A 16,567-nucleotide genomic window follows, 5' to 3' on the forward strand; every position below is an offset into this window, starting at 1 on the left:
TTGCCGGAAGTCCAATGCGTCTGATCAGCAATGACGCTCTTTGCATTGCAAGTATTAATAATAATAAACAATGACGAAAGTAGAATTAGGTAGCTACTGAGAAAATCATTGGTAATGGAAGCAGTCCTTTACCTGTCACCTATCTTTTTTTTTCCCTCTCTTTTTTTTTCACTTCTTAACAGTTAAACTATCTTCTCTTGAGGGGTTCCTTTTTCACGGCCAAAGACAATTTCTTCTATCTATTCTAAGTTGTACTAATTTTGTATCAATTAATAATATTTCATGTCAACCAACGAACAAACTCCAATTGCCTTAAAAGAGGAGATCGTCTTTACTACATGTGAAGATCTTGATAATGACAATGCCCTCAAAGTGATTCAACAACATGACACTATTCTCAACGGTCAAATAAAGGCAGATCTCACTCTTCAACCTTCTCCTATACTCAATCACTCTCCAGAGACAAGTAACTCAGAATTACCCGAGATTGACACTGCACCTACTACAACTATATGCGATTCTATCGTTTCAGAAGTAAGCATTTTCTTCTGAAAAAAAAAGAAGCTAAATACCAAAACCCCCAACTTTATTAAATTCAAACTTGTATTAATTAGTCTACTATTGAAACAAAGGAAAACTCTAATGATGCATTAATGGATACTGTACAAGTCCCACCTGTATCTGCAGAGAAACCTATCACCAGTGGCTCTATGGAAACAGATGTCGAAGATTTTGTAACGTCTATTATTGGTGGCAACGCGCCTACTGAGAATAAAAATGCAGAAGAAAATGCAACAAAAGATGTACTTGACACAGCTATTGCAGCCGCAGACGTTACGACTACAGGATACGAGAGCAGTGATCTGGAAATGTCATCCGATGAGGACAGCGATAGCTCGGACGAAAGGTAATTGATTGGTTATTGATTTGAATTTGTAATCTACATTATTTATTATCTGTCTTCTCGCATCGCATTGCATTGCATTGCATTACATGTAATTAAATTGTGCTTATCAATTGTCATTGAATCTTTTTGTATTTATACTTTAGTGACGAGGAAGTAAGTGGAGAGGCTAAAACAGAATTGTACGACGATGAGGACGAAGAACCGGCTGGCACCACTGAATTGAGAACTACAAATGAAATTGTCGAAGTAGTGATTGAGAAACCCAACTATATCTTGACCCCTCAGACAGAAATCATTGCGATTGGTACTATTCACAATGTGATTAACAATGTAATCGTCGTCCAAACCACCCCAGGATCTGTATTTGCTTTGGATATAGGCACTCTTTTTGTCTATGGTGATCGAGAGCTTATGGGAGAGGTGTTTGAAACCTTTGGTCCGGTACAAAGACCGTTCTATTCGGTTCGCTACAATAAAGCCGAAGAGATTGATAAGGAGAGAGCTGTAGTTGGAGCACGTGTTTTCTTTGTTCCATCCTATGAGCGTACCAATGTCATCCAAGTTGAGGCTTTGAAGAAGATTAAGGGCACTGATGCCAGTAATATTTATGATGAAGAGGCCGGTGAAGATGTAAAGTATCTAATATACAAACACAAAGATGTAGTTAACTCAACATCTTCATCGATTCTTTATTCTTTTGCTTACAGGAACTTGAGTTCTCTGACGATGAGAAAGAAATGGAACACAAGAAAAGCTTAAAAGCAAAGAGAAAGTCGTAAGTATAAAATATGTTTTGGTGAATAATATAAACTGGTACTAATTAATACATAAATTTCTCAATTTATATATATATAATCGTAGTCGTGCTTCGGAACGGAATGGAAAAGATCGTGCTCCTAAGCGGCCTGCTCATCAGAGTCTTCCAGCAACTGGAACGGATGATTTCTCCGCTGAAATGGCAGATTACCAAGGCTATTCTAATTATATAAACCAGGCAGTTGCGCCACCTCCAGGCCGTCAAGTTCAAAGCTATGCTGATATCAGCAACCCTAATAGCTCAAACACACACTATTAATAATAATAGACATACCAATCAAAAGAAATGAAGAAAAAAAAGTCATCAGCATTCCACTCATTTGCACATAAAGATACATTTACACAACCAATTTGACAAAAAGAAAGACCTACATTTTCTTTGATGACCCATAATTGTACTAATAGACAAAGCCAAATATCCTTAATACTAATAGAAAAAAAAGGCACGAAAATGATCTTTTTGTTCAAATAGTAAACGATACATTTAGTTTTTGTTAGAAATATATCTATATAAAAAGAGCTTCAAGTGGTAAATATTATTGCATATAAAAGGAACAAAATAATATTTATTAAAAGCCTATAGTAAAAGCTGGAATGAAGGTTCGTATATATATATATCAAATGAGCAATACAGCTACTTCCATTTAATATAGCAAATCATAAATACATATGCCATGCTTTACCAACAATCATCATTCTTAATTGAGATAGAGATAGAGATTTAAATCCAATAAAATTCCAAAGCTTAAATTCTTATCCAAAAGTTGGTAGAATTCAAAGTTTTTTTTTGTACATGAATATTTTATACTTTGTTATAGCCTTGGCTGATTTGGTACAGGTTTCAGTCCAACCAAAAAAATATGATAGATATTTACATTAATACTTTGATTATGATTGGTACTCAAAGAAGCATACTTAACTGTAAGAATAAAGTACATTATGTGTGTACTAGTATCAGTAATAATATATGTTATATTATCGTCAACATAATAAGTATATCATTATATCCATAACCACGTACTTAGGGTATGTTATAGAAATCTAAATGTTTGAGAGTAAATACATATCGAGTCAAGATATTTGGGTCGAGCAGAAAGCTTTTATAATATGAGCTTATTTAAAACTACAGCATATATATATCCTGAACAAGACTAAGACTGGTTCTAGAGACCACTCAATTTTTAATACATAAAAATACATGTGCACAAATGTATATGTATAATGTTAAAATCCTTATTTTATTCTAATAATGAGAAATGCTAGAATAGAAAAGACGGGAGAAAATATAGAAAGCATAAATCGACAGTACTTCAGTTTATTTATTATTTAATGAAAAGATTTAGAGCTAAAGAAAAAGTCAAAATAGTTTGTAAAGATAAATTGCTATACATGTATACATTTGGGGATTTTAACTAGAGGTTTTTTCAAGTTCATGAGAAGCAAAACTTGAAGTATAAGTAAACTTTTCACCCCTGATTAAAGTCTCAATCATAATCTCAGTTTTTCCAAAGTACATGTTTGTTGTAAAGAATATTTTATCCCCCAGTTTGACATTAGTAAATATAGAAAGTTCTTTAGAGAACTTAGCTACCTTACGAACACCTAAATCAGTAGTGTACCTTGGAGAACTTCCATCAAAATCGTAAGCAAACAAATCTAATAAAAGCCCCTTCTTTTGTTAGATTCCAATAGTGAAAGAGTCTCAAAAAGACATACCTGAATTAAAAGGGCCGGGATAAAATACAAAGTATTCGTTAGAAACGCATTTGTTAACGGCCATGGATTCTCCTTTGGTGGCGAATATACTAAAACGATCATGACAGCGTGTAACACCATCATAGTCTATATATTTTTTCTCTGGTGGATCCCTAAGGGCATCAAATATAGAACCACATCTGAGCCCATATGTACGCCGTAATATTCTGTGCGTAACTTTATTGGGATCCATTCCGAACATAACTGCACCGCGAACCACTGCCATTTCACCGCGACTCGGTACATATATTGATCCAACTTTGGGTTTAAAAATCTCTTTAACACGCCTGCCTAGATATCTGGATTGGCCAAACCCACCGACCAGAAATATAGCATCAATCTGTGTTCGAGACTGGTTTATTTGATCAGATATCAAATCCAAAACTTGTTTTACAACCGGCTCAAATACATCCTCGCGAAGTTCATCAACCGTGACTTGAAGTCTTCCGTCAGCTACTCCAATATTAGCCAAAATTTCCTCGTTTAGGCCCAATGAGATTGGAATAGTAAAAAATTCATCATCTTCATCATCAAATTGAGGCTATAATAGCGCCGCGCAGCTCTGTCAGTACACACATTTCTATTATGCTTTTCAGATACACTATACCTTGGTTGAAGCAACAAAATGATCAATTAAGTTATCAATAATCTCTTTGTTGCCGTCAGCATAAGTGCCAAACCGTTTTATGATCAGATCTCGCATATTCCTGTCCAAGAAAGTCGATCCACATGTACTTCCTGAGCCTTTTGTAACTTCGCGAAGAGATGCGTCACCAGAAGAGGTATCGATTTCAAATACAATCAAGTCTAAAGTGCCGCCACCAGCATCACAGATCATAAAACGTTGTCCATGTTTAAGGTTGAATTGGCCCGATTTTTTTTCGCAATATAAAGAAGCTGCTTCTGGCTCGCTAGTAAGTATAAGACGATCTGGATTATCGCTACGGTCAACAATTCCAGCAAGGACTGCTGCTTCCCGCATGATAGCTTTAGCTTGATCGTCCCATATAGCTGGAACTGTGAGACAATATTTGAAGTTTGAAGAATTGTAGATTACGCCGAGTTTATCTTTCAAGCAAGTATGTATGTATAGATTAAATTCACGAAGATAGTCGGTTATTACTATTAAACACAATAGTGAGAACAAACGTTTTTTTTTTTTTTTTTTTTTTTTTTTTTTAGAAAAAAGATATAATAATCTTAAACTTACCTTCAAGAACAGTTAACCCATTTGGAAGTGCGGGGTATGTCTGGCTATGATCTAAATGTAGCTTAAACTTGTCGATCAAAACACCCATAGTATCTGGGCGCTTTGCTCTCTGAATAGCATCATACCCCCACGCAATGAGATTTTTGCTGTTTTGTTCATAAAACAGCACAGTAGGAACCTTGGGATAAATGTATCCACTACGTTTCGGCCTACAACCATACATACATATATAAATAAAGAATCCATTTCTTTTAATGAGAATATAATGTTATACCAGTCAGTTATGTCAAATATTTCGTTGATACTGCTTTTAATGTATATGTAAGAGCATCCAGAGAATGTGGTTCCAAAATCTAGTAATATTGAGCTTTGAGCACATGCTTTCAAGTAATAAAAGTCTTTTTACCTATTCCAACTATGTAGGAATAATTGTCAAATTCATTATCCAGGATTCTGCCTGCCATCACAAAGGTAATACTTATAAAAGAGGATGAATATTATGTTTAATGACAAGTTTTCTTTTATATATATATCAAAAAAATATGATTAATATTCTTCCTACTATTTCTTTTTTGCTACAAAAAATTGTTGTTTATCATTCAAATGAAGATTGATTCTTTTTTAAAAAAATGATACTATAATTTATTATACAAAAAAAAGCTATAAATATTTATATTGAGCAAACCCGTTAATGAATCAATGTAAACCAGGTTTAGAGAAGGAGCCGATTAATTTTTACCATCATATTTAGCTTCCAGAATCCACATAACTTTTGATCCTAGAATATACTATTTCACCTCAATAAACCGAGAAGAAAAGAATTATAGACATAATGGTTTGCTGTTTTGGTGCATTTGTGCAATGTAGCAGAAAAGTGATTTTAACCGTCATTGTAATAAAATAATACAAAAGAGTATTGTCCTATTGATACCAAACTACAATACTATAATTATTGTATAGATAAATAAACCTTCATGCCAAACATCATTTCTAATAGTCAAATACTCTTACTTTGTGATTTATATAAAGAAAAAAGACAGCTAAAATATATATATAGAATTACCTATATTCCCGCTATTGTTTTATAAATCTCTTTTCAGTCAATTTTATCTATAGGTCTAGATAATGAGTTTTATAGAGTTAAATGTACTATTTTGCAAAATTCAATCTTATCTAATGCTAATTGACACATGATCAATGCACCGTAAATCAAAACAGGTATACATTAAATATTACTCACATATATGCTATCGGGATTTTTGAACAAGTACTTTTATCATTCAAAAATAATCAACCAAAAACCTAACTTAAAAGCTTGTTAGAACTTGGAGTATTTTTGAATATACAATGTAAATCAAGACTTACATTGAAAATCGTTCAATGTGTATTCTATTAATGCTCACCAGACACTACTTGTAATTTTATACATGTCAGGAACTTGTCCTTTGTGTGCCAGATTCATGTTAAATTAGTATGATTGATTCTTTAAATCATGGTTCGATCACTCATTCAATAAGTGATTGTTATATTAATATTAACAGAAGTACCCAAGTCAAATTTGATTAAATTTTAAATACATTTATTTAAGAACATGGGAGCATAAGAAAAATCTGGATTTTTTGTCAATTGATGAAGGGTTTTCAATACATAAGGAGTCTCACATTTGAAATGCAATCAAATCCAGGGTGTTATTACCAGTATCCCAAATCAAAAAGAGCTGTCAGTAAATAAACTATATTTTATTAATAATACTTTATTTAAAGTAAGTATAAATGTAGAAATCACAGTGAAAATCTAGAATTTTTATTCTTGCTTTTTCTTTTGCTTTACCACAAAAAAAACATATACATTTTATAATATATCATTGAAAGCAAGAACGCGGCTTACTGGTTTTTGGGAATCATTCAGGATATAAAATTAAAGCAACCCTAAGCTTATTGCTGGTTTTAATAGCGTAAAAGTAATATAGTTCTAAAATTCCAACTTTCCCTTTCACTGCTATATGTAAACCTTTTATTTTGTGGAAAATCCAATGAGTACTTTTAGTGCATAACACAATTTATGCTATTATTTTCTCATTATTTATTGGATAAAATATATACTACAGTAACAGTAAAAAAAAAGTCTTAGGCCGTACATACTGCACTAATAGTATTTATTAGAAATAAAAAATAAAATCTTGCTTTTAGTATAAAGGGCTATAGTTCATGGGAGTCAAAGTCGGAAGTAAAAATAAACTTGTTTCCTTTGATGTCAATTTCTACACGAAGCTCAGTTCTACCAAAATACATGCTTGTGGTGAAGTACACCTTTTGCTGGTATTTAATACCTGGTAGAACCGGCGTTTTTGTGGTAAAGGCAGCTACCTTACGAACTCCGGGATCAGTGGTATAGCGTGGAGGTTCACAATCTTCATCATATGCAAACAAATCTGGAAATAATAATATTATACATCTTTCCTTAAAAGATCTCATATATAGCAAATGTTTTGAAAGCACCATACCCGAAACAAAGTTGTCTGGATAGAATATAAAAAATTCTCTCTCGACACATGAATCTACAGCTATACATTCTCCTTTGGTTGCAAAAACATTAAAACGTCCCCAGCATCGTACGGCACCGTCTGATGTTACCATCTTATTCTCTATTGAATCTTCGGATTCATCAAATGGACAGTGAACTTCGAGCCCATATGTACGCCGTAAGACCCTGTGTGTAATCCTGTTTGGGTTTATTCCATACATTACAGCCCCACGAACTACTGCCAATTCACCACGGCTGGGTACGCATATAGATTCAACCTGGGTTTCAAACGTATCCTTGACGCGCTTGGCTAAATACTTCGACTGGCCAAATCCACCCACCAAGAAAATTGCATCAAGTCTTGTTTCAGATTGACTCAATTGACAAGATATTAAACTCAGGACTTGTTTTACAACTGGCTCAAATATATCTTCTCGAAGTTCATCAACCGTCACTTGAAATCTACCATCAACTACTCCAATTTCAGACATAGTCTTCTTATCTAGACTGTGTGCAGCCGGAATAACAAAAAATTCATCGTCTTCATCTTCAAACTCTGGCTAATAATCAGAACAGCATTCGCTTGTTATTTAAATATAAAATACCCTTTAGTTGGAACTGGTCATACCTTGGTCGCAATAACAAATTGGTTAATCAGCTGTTCAATAACTACTTTATTGCTTTCAGAATGTTCACCAAAGCGATTTATGAGGAACTCCCGCATACGATCATCCAAGAAACCTGATCCACATGAACTCCCGGAACCTTTGGTGACTTCGCGAAGAGATCGCAGACCAAACATTTCATCAATTTCAAAAACAATTAAATCAACTGTTCCACCCCCTGCGTCACAGATCATAAATCGATTTCCTTTGGTAAGATTAAATTGATTGAACTTGCTTTCACAGTACAATGCAGCGGCTTCCGGCTCGCTTGTCAAAATTAATCGATCAGGATGATCGCTGCGACGTACGATACCGGCAAGAATAGCTGCTTCTCGCATGACACGCTTGGCTTTATCATCCCACATGGCTGGAACAGTAAGGCAATATCTAAACTTCGAAGGGTTATATACTACACCCAGCGAGTTCTTAAACGAGCTGTGAATATAAGAATATAATTCACAGAGATAATCGCTAATCACTGTTAAAAGCACCGATTAGTTAAAAAAGAGTCTTCTATAAGAAGGCATACGAGACTACCTTTCAAAGATGTTAGACCTTCTGGAAGTGTCGTAGAGCTAGAGTTGCTAGGATCAAGAAGTAGCTTGAATTTCTTAACGTAAACACCTTTGTTGTTGAGCTTATTTGCTTTAAAAATGGCATCGTATCCCCATGCAATGAGTTCGTTACTCTCTGGGTCATAAAGAGATACCGTCGGAACTTTTGGATACACGGCGCAACCCTGCTTGGGCCTATATATACGTAAGCCGAAATAAGTATTTTAGCTCTATCATTGATATTCTATATTACCATTTAGTAATATCAACAATCTCGTCTAATCTGTCTTTATTATAAACATAGGAGCACCCAGAAAAGGTGGTGCCAAAATCTAATAATGAAATTAAGTATAGACGTGTTCAAAGCTTTAAAAATAATACCTATTCCTACAACGTAGGGATATTCGTCAAAGTCGAATTCATAAATTTTTGATGCCATTGAATCGTACAAAATTAAAGAAGCACAAGAGTATACTAACAAACTTAATTTATGTACAAGTTATATGTAATATCACCCAACTCTGTGATAAAACACAATTATTTATGATAAAGAAAAAAACCATTAAGCTATGATTAATACTCGAATACAAATGGAGATGTTTACCTTAACCACGCCTAACCCCACAATGTATATTTATATAAATCATTATTTGTATTTAAAACTTGTGAGTTTTTCAAATAAAATTCAATAAACTCATATATCAACTTAACAAAAAGCTAATAAAGTGTATCGGTATAATAACTGGACTGAGAGTTATATCAATAGACGAGGGTGAGCACATATTAAAGCATAAATATTATAATACATTGAAAACAGTAAATAAAAGATAATTTATTAATAAATGAAGTTTGTTTGAAATACAGAGATATGACGAAGTATATAACATATGCTTGAATTGGTTACTAATAAAGCTAAAATCTATACAATCGCCTTTTCAAGCTCATGTGAGTCAAAGGCTGAGGTACAGAGAAATTCATGTCCATTGATTATTTACTTCAATAAGAATCTCGGTTTTACCAAAATACATATTTACTGTAAAAAAAACCTTCTCATCTGGCTTAACGTCTTGAAAAACAGGAAGCTTAAGCTCGAATAAGGCAGCTCGACGAACACCTGGATCAGTGACGAAGCGTGGAGGTTTCCCATCCATATCATAAGCGTACAAGTCTTAAAGCAAATATCTTAATGGCTTTACACTTTAATGGAGATATGCCCGAAAACAAAACCTACCATTAACGAGTTTTCCACGAGGGTATAAAGACATTCTTTTTAATATACAATGGCTCATAGCTACGCATTCTCCCTTGGTGGCATATGCACTAAAGTGATCATCGCATGTTATTTCACCATTGCGTGTAGTATATTTTTTTTCAGGTGGATCTAACAAAGGATCGAATGGTAGAGAGACCATAAGCCCATATGTACGTCGTAATATTCGATGCGAAACTTTCCCAGGGTTGACTCCAAACATCACTGCGCCTCGCATTACAGATATCTCACCACGACTTGGTACACATATATTTCCAACCTTGTCTTTAAATGTGTCTTGGACACGTTTACCTAGGTACCGCGATTGGCCAAATCCACCGACCATAAATATGGCATCAATTTGCTTTTGAGATTGGTTTATCTGATCAGATATTAAATTTAAAACTTGTTTTGCAATTGGTTCGAATACATCCTCGCGAATTTCATCGACTGATACACATAGTCTTCCATCATCTACTCCAATGTCAGACATTTTACCCCCTTTGAGATTCAACACAGCGGGAACAGTAAAATACTCATCATCTTCGTTTTCAAATTCAGGCTAAAGTAGGGAAGAGAGGCGATGGTAAGTATGTATACGTATTGTTTATTGATGATATAATATACCTTGGTTGTAGTGACAAAATGGTCCATCAAGTATTGAATGGCTGCTTTATTGTTTTTAGCATGTGAACCAAAGCGTTTCTTAAGCAGTTTCCGCATATTTTTATCCAAGAAGGTTGATCCACAAGAGCCGCCTGAACCTTTTGTAACTTCACGCAGAGATTTTACACCTGAAGAGTCTTCGATTTCAAATACAATCAAATCTACAGTTCCACCTCCAGCATCACAAATCATAAAGCGCTGTTCATGACTAAGATTGAACTGGTTAGACTTCTTTTCACAATACAAAGCTGCTGCTTCTGGCTCGCTGGTTAGCATCAATCTGTCTGGATGATCGCTACGGCTGACAATGCCAGCAATAATAGCTGCTTCTCGCATGGTAGCTTTAGCTCGATCGTCCCATATAGCTGGAACTGTGAGACAGTATCTGAACTTTGACGTATCGTAGACTGCACCAAGCCTGGTCTGAAATTGCTCGTGAACATGCTTGTAAAATGCACGAAGATAGTCCGCAATAACTGTTGATCACAATGGTGAGACAAATATTCCTATTTTATAAAGTTCCAAGCCTTGATTATCTTGAAGAGTAGTCAATCCATTTGGAAGATTTTGTGAAGTTTGGATGCTAGTGTCGAGAAGTAATTTGAACTTTGTAATCAAGAAGCCTTTACTATTGGGCTGACTCGCTTTATTGATAGCTTCATATCCCCATGCAACAAGGGCTCTGTTATCTCGTTCATAGTATGACGCAGTTGGAACTTTGGGGTAGATAAAATTACTTTTTCTTGGCCTACACCAATGTGTCAGTATAAAGGCTTGTATTCATATTACGCATTAAACCTTACCATTCAGTTATATCAAATATTTCATCGATATTGTCATCAGCAAATACACACGAACACCCAGAAAATGTTGTTCCAAAATCTAACATGATTGTGCTTAGTACTTTATTCAATAAAACATTAAAAGGTATTACCTATTCCCACAACATAAGGGAAATCTTCAGGGTAAAATTCCAAATCGCTACTAGTCATTTAGAATATGAAAATAAAAATGAGAAGAAGAGCAGTGAAGAAGAAAGAGGTTGACAGGCAGTTTTTCTTGAATGATTAGAATTTATATAACAGATATTCTATACGCTAACTACTCAAAAGTTGTGTATATTGCTATTTATATCAAAGTGCTCATCACTTACATAAAAAAAACACTCTAACCTAACGTGTTGACCTAAAGTATTGACTAGTTACATAAACTTTATTCTATATGGTAATTATATAAAATTGATTCTGGATAGATCGATTCCGTTCGCAAAAAAAAACGTTATTGGTTATCAATAAAAAATCAATAATATTTCTTCTGACAAATTTCATTTTGCTGGAGAAAACCATAAAGAAATATCTATTTCAAAGGTGTGATGTGACCTTAAAAACATATTGATCTTTAGTTAAAACGAGAAGTTTGATCACAACAAACGCTTGCTAAGCAGTAATAGTTACATACTCACTTCATAAAAGCAATAATCAGAAATATAAAGCAAATTACCGGGAGTATAATTTAATAATTTAATAATAATAATAAAACGTAGTTTGAGTAATATTCGAACATTATACGCTTATGTAAAAGCTTGTACGATAGGCTTGTACGAAGTCTTAAAATTTATTTTAGATATGTAAAGAGTGCCGTTTTCTAGATGCTCAATGGCCAAAGTGTCAATTAAAAAAAATCAATTCCGCAGATTTGAAAAGGCTTTGTTCCCAAATATGATTTTTTCTTTTTATTGCTATCAGCATTATATATAAAGAGTAAATCCTTCCATTGGTTTGTCTTGTTCCTTTATTTTTTTGTTTGCTTTGTAAACTGGTCTTTCTTACTAAAAAAATGAAATTTAGAACGCTATAGTTTGTTGAAAAAAATTGCAGAAAACTGTATATAGTATGTTTCTTAGTCGTAAAAACAAAAACAGAAACTTTTTTATTACAGTTCCGAGCATGAATATACCTTTGGAATATAGCATTTGGTTCATAATAGAGCTTGAATATATAGTATATAAAGATATATATCTGTACTTTTGCACTATTTACAAGATGTTCAATCGTCAATTCACTTTATAAGCATAAACAGAATATGGAGAAGGAAAATTTCTACAATAGCTCGACTAAAAACCCTGCAAATTAATGAGGATGGTCTTATATAAAAGCATAAATATTACATTGGATAAAAATTTGCTTAAAAGAAAAGGCATTTATTAATAAATAAAGTTTATTCATGGCTCTTCCCGCTAAAGTACCGGACCCACCTATTGGGTCCACCACAACACTAGGTCAAGCCAATATAACCACTCCACAACCCTCTACTACTACCTCTACCACAACCAACACTAGGTCATATCTCGATGTCGCCACAGCCACTCCCGCCCCCGGTCAAGTGCCAGTCGTTCTTTTCTCTAACTTGCCGACATCTACGGATCGCGTCTGGCGCGAAAGTACATCTCGTCATTCGGTATTCTTCACCCCACCAACTGATTCCACCCTTACCTCTGAATTCTGGACTGCTCTCAGAGCAAGCGTTCCTACGGCATGCACCTTGGGAATATCATTCGCTCATCGTCAACCGCTCATCCACGAATTGCACCTGACCAATTCTACCATCTGCACCGAACTCTGTTCCAAAGGCTTCCTGGTTGGAGGCCAAACGTACTTCCCCTCTATGGGTATTGCCCCAGGCACAAAAATCTTGCGTATCTCCCTCTCCCAGCTTCCATACCTTCCTTCCCCTCTGCTTGAAGAGGCTATCAAAACAGCCTTGGCCGCATATGGCACCGTCCGCGAAGTCGGTTTGCATCTTCGTGCCAATTTTTTTGATGGCACTGGTTTTGCTTACCTTGAACGACCACCCAACCCCGATGCCACCCTTGCCAAACTCTCATACAAGATCCCGTATGATGGCGACTTGTACTTCTTAGGTACCTGGAAACAGATGGGTATTCACTGTAATTATTGTAAAGTTATGGGCCATGCTATCGAAAACTGTCCAGACCGCCCCAAAGATTCCCGACGCTGCTTCACTTGTGACCAGACTGGTCACTTGCAACATGCCTGCCCCAGAGCACCCCCACGGACGCCAGCTCTTCCAAGAGACCCCGCAAGGTTCCCACGACACATGAATCCCCTGATCGCTCACGCAAGACTACTCCCGGTGCGTCTCACAGACCTCCGGCCAAGAAATCGATCCCCCCTCGCGGTACACCTACGATGGCTGAGGGATCCCAGGCTACTATCACCACCTCCCGCACGAATTCCTCGACACCGCGACGACCCTCTGTCCCCGCTGTTCCTACTTCCCCCCGCCAGTCTGCCAACAGGTTTGCTGCACTTGACGGACTAACTGACAACAGCCGCACAGGCGCACTCTTCGACCCCACTCTGCCTCTTCCTCAGACACACAACACCCAGTATGATCCCGTCTTTCACCCCCTCCACAACGCTTTTCTTCCCTCCAACTACACTTCCGGCTCCACTAAAGACGAAGAAGAATTTCACCCCAGCGCTTTTGACGGCGACGACGACCAAGACTCCCAGAATATCCTAACTGATGACGAGATGGCAGACGGCGATCATTCTTAAATTTATGATTAATATAGCCTCCATGAACTGCCGCGGACTTGTCAAGTCCGGAAACACCAATAATCGCTCTCTCTTTATTAGATATCTTCGCTCCCTCTCTCTAGACATACTTGCCCTTCAAGAAACTCACGCCAACACAGACGCTCTTCAACAGACGTTTCATCTTCAATTTCAAGCATCCGACTCACTATGGTCTCCTCACTGTGGTTTGGTTTCCCTCTCTCCCCTCATTTCTTTTACTGATCCTCTTTTTTCTCTCTGTGGTCGTTGCATTACTGCCACCGTTGTTCACTCTTCCAATTTGTTTGCCCCATTTCGTATTTGCGTTTTATATGTCCCTGCTTCATATCGTCCTCGATATGATTTTCTCACCTCTCTCCTATCCTCCCCACATCTTCTCCCTTCCCTTACTTCTCGCTTTCTTATGCTAGGAGATTTTAATTATTCCTCATATGCAAATGCCTCTCGTGCTGGCCTCGCGCCACGTCTATGGCTGCATTTTGTCGCTAACCACTTTGTAGACTGTGTCACTTTGTCTGACGCTCAACCTATGCCTACCTTTCATCGCGACCTTTCCTCTTCGACTATCGACTACATATATGCCTCCAAGGATATAGCGTCTTGTCACTCTTCGTCCACCGTCACATTTGTTCAGCCCCTGTGGACCGATCATTGCCTTGTACGTACCTGTCTTAGTTTTCCTATGCTGTCTCACATTGGTCGAGGTTTGTGGCGTGCGAACCCTCGTTTGGCGAACATCCCTTCCTTCCGCTCCTCCCTGTCCGACTGTCTTTCATCCTTCATACCACTACTCTCGCCTTCAATTTCCCCCCAATCACAGTGGGATCTGACCAAAGTCGAAGTGGCTCGTTTCACACGTTCATATTCACGCACAACCCGCCCATCACTTGCCACTTTGGAGGTAAAGCTTCAGAGTAAACGTGACCATTTGATACATAGATTTCGACATCAGCCTGCTCAGAACTTCCAGCTGCCCATCGTCGAGCGTCAACTTCAGCAAGTCAACAGGAACGCACCGAGATACTAGCACTCCGCGCCGGAAAACACTGGAGAGAACAAGGCGAAACTTCCGCTGGGTTTTTGAAACGCACAGTTGCTTTTCGCCAAGCTCGAACCACAATAACCAGCCTCCGCCACCCCTTCACCGACACCTTATGCACTGATCCCGATGATCTTACGGAAGCTGCTGCTGCATTTTATGAAGATCTTTACACACCCGACCCTCCTGCTCAGACAGCTATCGACGACCTCCTCCTTCACTTGCCACCAGACCTCTTTCTTTCCGAAACTACCTCCACGACCCTCCTTAAACCCTTCACCTTGGATGACATCCGAGACGGCGCCACTCGCACTCCTAATGCCAGTAGCCCTGGGCCGGATGGCCTGCCTTATGAGATTCTGCGATTAATTATGGATCATCCGATGTGTGCTGTCTTACTTGTTCGAATATTTAACGATGGGCTTGCCCTCGGTGTGTTCCCTTCGTCCTGGCAATCAACCTGCGTCTCTCTTCTTCCCAAGAAAGGTGACCTCACCTCCCCCCGCAACTGGTGCCCGATCGCTCTCATCAATACCGATGCCAAAGTGTTCACTCGCCTCATCAATCGTCGCATGGTGCCTGCTGCTTCCTCCCTTGTTACGCCCTTCCAGACCGGGTTTGTCCAAGGACGCTTCATTGCTGACAATGGCATGCTGACCAAGTTAGTTATGGCACAGGCTAGACAGGACGGTTCATCTGGTATAGGCCTTCTTTTGGATCAGGAGAAAGCTTACGACAGAGTCCATCCCGACTACCTTCGCCAGGTCTTGCAGCATTTCAACTTTCCCCCTTCCCTCGTTACCTGTATATCTCAACTTTTCTTCTCTACACAGATTCGAATCAATGTCAATGGACACCTATCCCGATCATTCCTTCAGGCTCGTGGACTCCGGCAGGGTGATCCTCTTTCTCCTGTACTCTTTAACCTTGCATTCGAACCTTTGTTGCGTCGTGTGATTCATGATCCTTCCTTTGCCGGATTTTCTCCATCACCACGCACTGCTATTCCACCACCTCCGCCCATCAAGCTCTTGGCCTATGCCGACGATCTGCTAGTCTTTCTTCCTGATGCCGCCCACTTGTCCCGTCTTCATCATCATCTTCTCACATACTCTCATGCCTCCAATGCTCGCATCAATCTCCATAAAACTGAAGCTTTCTCCCTGTCCGGCCTTCCACTGCCAGAATGGCGCCCCGTCCTACAACAATTCGACATCACCGCCTGGTCTGACAGATCTTTCTCCACTCCCCTGCGATATCTCGGCTTTCCTCTTATTCAATCCTTACCTCAGCGCAATTCTTTCTGTGACAACATTCTTTCCAAGATTGAATCTACCTGTAATATCCACCACTCTCGCTCTCTCTCTATTCGTGGCCGTGCCACAGTGCTCAACTCTCTCATCCTCTCTAAGCTCTGGCACGTCCTCAGAGTTGTCACTGTACCTCTATCCTTTTTCCGTCGACTTCGCTCGATCATGAGTAAGTTTATACAATACCGCTCCTTTCCTCCCATTTCTCTCGGCACTTTCTGCCAGCCTATTCGGCTCGGCGGTCTAGGGGTCCTTGATCCTCAGGTTCAAC

At 38.0% G+C, this 16,567-nt stretch overlaps 5 protein-coding genes across 5 annotated transcripts; 2 read left to right on the forward strand and 3 right to left on the reverse strand.

The window, feature by feature from the left end:
• Window positions 1–187: 187 nt before the first annotated feature.
• On the forward strand, window positions 188–2,051 carry PHYBLDRAFT_181359 (hypothetical protein). Its single transcript, XM_018438457.1, has 5 exons — window positions 188–534; window positions 633–907; window positions 1,051–1,537; window positions 1,615–1,682; window positions 1,769–2,051. The coding sequence occupies exons 1-5, from the start codon at window positions 283–285 to the stop codon at window positions 1,980–1,982; spliced, it is 1,296 nt and encodes a 431-aa protein (XP_018291823.1). The 5' UTR covers window positions 188–282; the 3' UTR covers window positions 1,983–2,051.
• Window positions 2,052–3,131: 1,080 nt separating this feature from the next.
• On the reverse strand, window positions 3,132–5,152 carry PHYBLDRAFT_64743 (hypothetical protein; the record flags this gene model as incomplete). The annotated part of the gene is made up of 6 exons (XM_018441345.1): window positions 3,132–3,379; window positions 3,440–4,019; window positions 4,086–4,600; window positions 4,689–4,897; window positions 4,963–5,041; window positions 5,095–5,152. 6 exons carry the CDS (start codon window positions 5,150–5,152, stop codon window positions 3,132–3,134), a joined length of 1,689 nt encoding a protein of 562 aa, XP_018291824.1.
• Window positions 5,153–6,886: 1,734 nt separating this feature from the next.
• PHYBLDRAFT_145255 (hypothetical protein) lies at window positions 6,887–8,869 on the reverse strand (the record flags this gene model as incomplete). The annotated part of the gene is made up of 6 exons (XM_018431394.1): window positions 6,887–7,119; window positions 7,192–7,771; window positions 7,840–8,354; window positions 8,432–8,625; window positions 8,684–8,762; window positions 8,812–8,869. The coding sequence occupies 6 exons, from the start codon at window positions 8,867–8,869 to the stop codon at window positions 6,887–6,889; spliced, it is 1,659 nt and encodes a 552-aa protein (XP_018291825.1).
• Window positions 8,870–9,404: 535 nt separating this feature from the next.
• On the reverse strand, window positions 9,405–11,337 carry PHYBLDRAFT_145256 (hypothetical protein; the record flags this gene model as incomplete). The annotated part of the gene is made up of 6 exons (XM_018431395.1): window positions 9,405–9,598; window positions 9,662–10,241; window positions 10,307–10,821; window positions 10,975–11,093; window positions 11,149–11,227; window positions 11,280–11,337. 6 exons carry the CDS (start codon window positions 11,335–11,337, stop codon window positions 9,405–9,407), a joined length of 1,545 nt encoding a protein of 514 aa, XP_018291826.1.
• A 1,231-nt stretch (window positions 11,338–12,568) lies between these two features.
• Window positions 12,569–13,926, forward strand: PHYBLDRAFT_145257 (hypothetical protein; the record flags this gene model as incomplete). The annotated part of the gene is made up of 2 exons (XM_018431396.1): window positions 12,569–13,292; window positions 13,379–13,926. 2 exons carry the CDS (start codon window positions 12,569–12,571, stop codon window positions 13,924–13,926), a joined length of 1,272 nt encoding a protein of 423 aa, XP_018291827.1.
• Between the last annotated feature and the right edge of the window lie 2,641 nt (window positions 13,927–16,567).

This window comes from Phycomyces blakesleeanus, assembly GCF_001638985.1.
Source record: "Phycomyces blakesleeanus NRRL 1555(-) unplaced genomic scaffold PHYBLscaffold_10, whole genome shotgun sequence".
Classification (NCBI taxonomy): Eukaryota; Fungi; Mucoromycota; class Mucoromycetes; order Mucorales; family Phycomycetaceae; genus Phycomyces; species Phycomyces blakesleeanus.

What these genes read in the sequence shown, in the direction of transcription:
- PHYBLDRAFT_181359 (XM_018438457.1), top strand. Translation starts at nt 283, where the DNA reads ATGTCAACCAACGAACAAACTCCAATTGCCTTAAAAGAGGAGATCGTC. An exon ending in GCGATTCTATCGTTTCAGAA is followed by an intron (nt 535 to 632) that starts GTAAGCATTTTC and finishes ATTGAAACAAAG; the next exon opens with GAAAACTCTAATGATGCATT. An exon ending in TTAAAAGCAAAGAGAAAGTC is followed by an intron (nt 1,683 to 1,768) that starts GTAAGTATAAAA and finishes ATATAATCGTAG; the next exon opens with TCGTGCTTCGGAACGGAATG.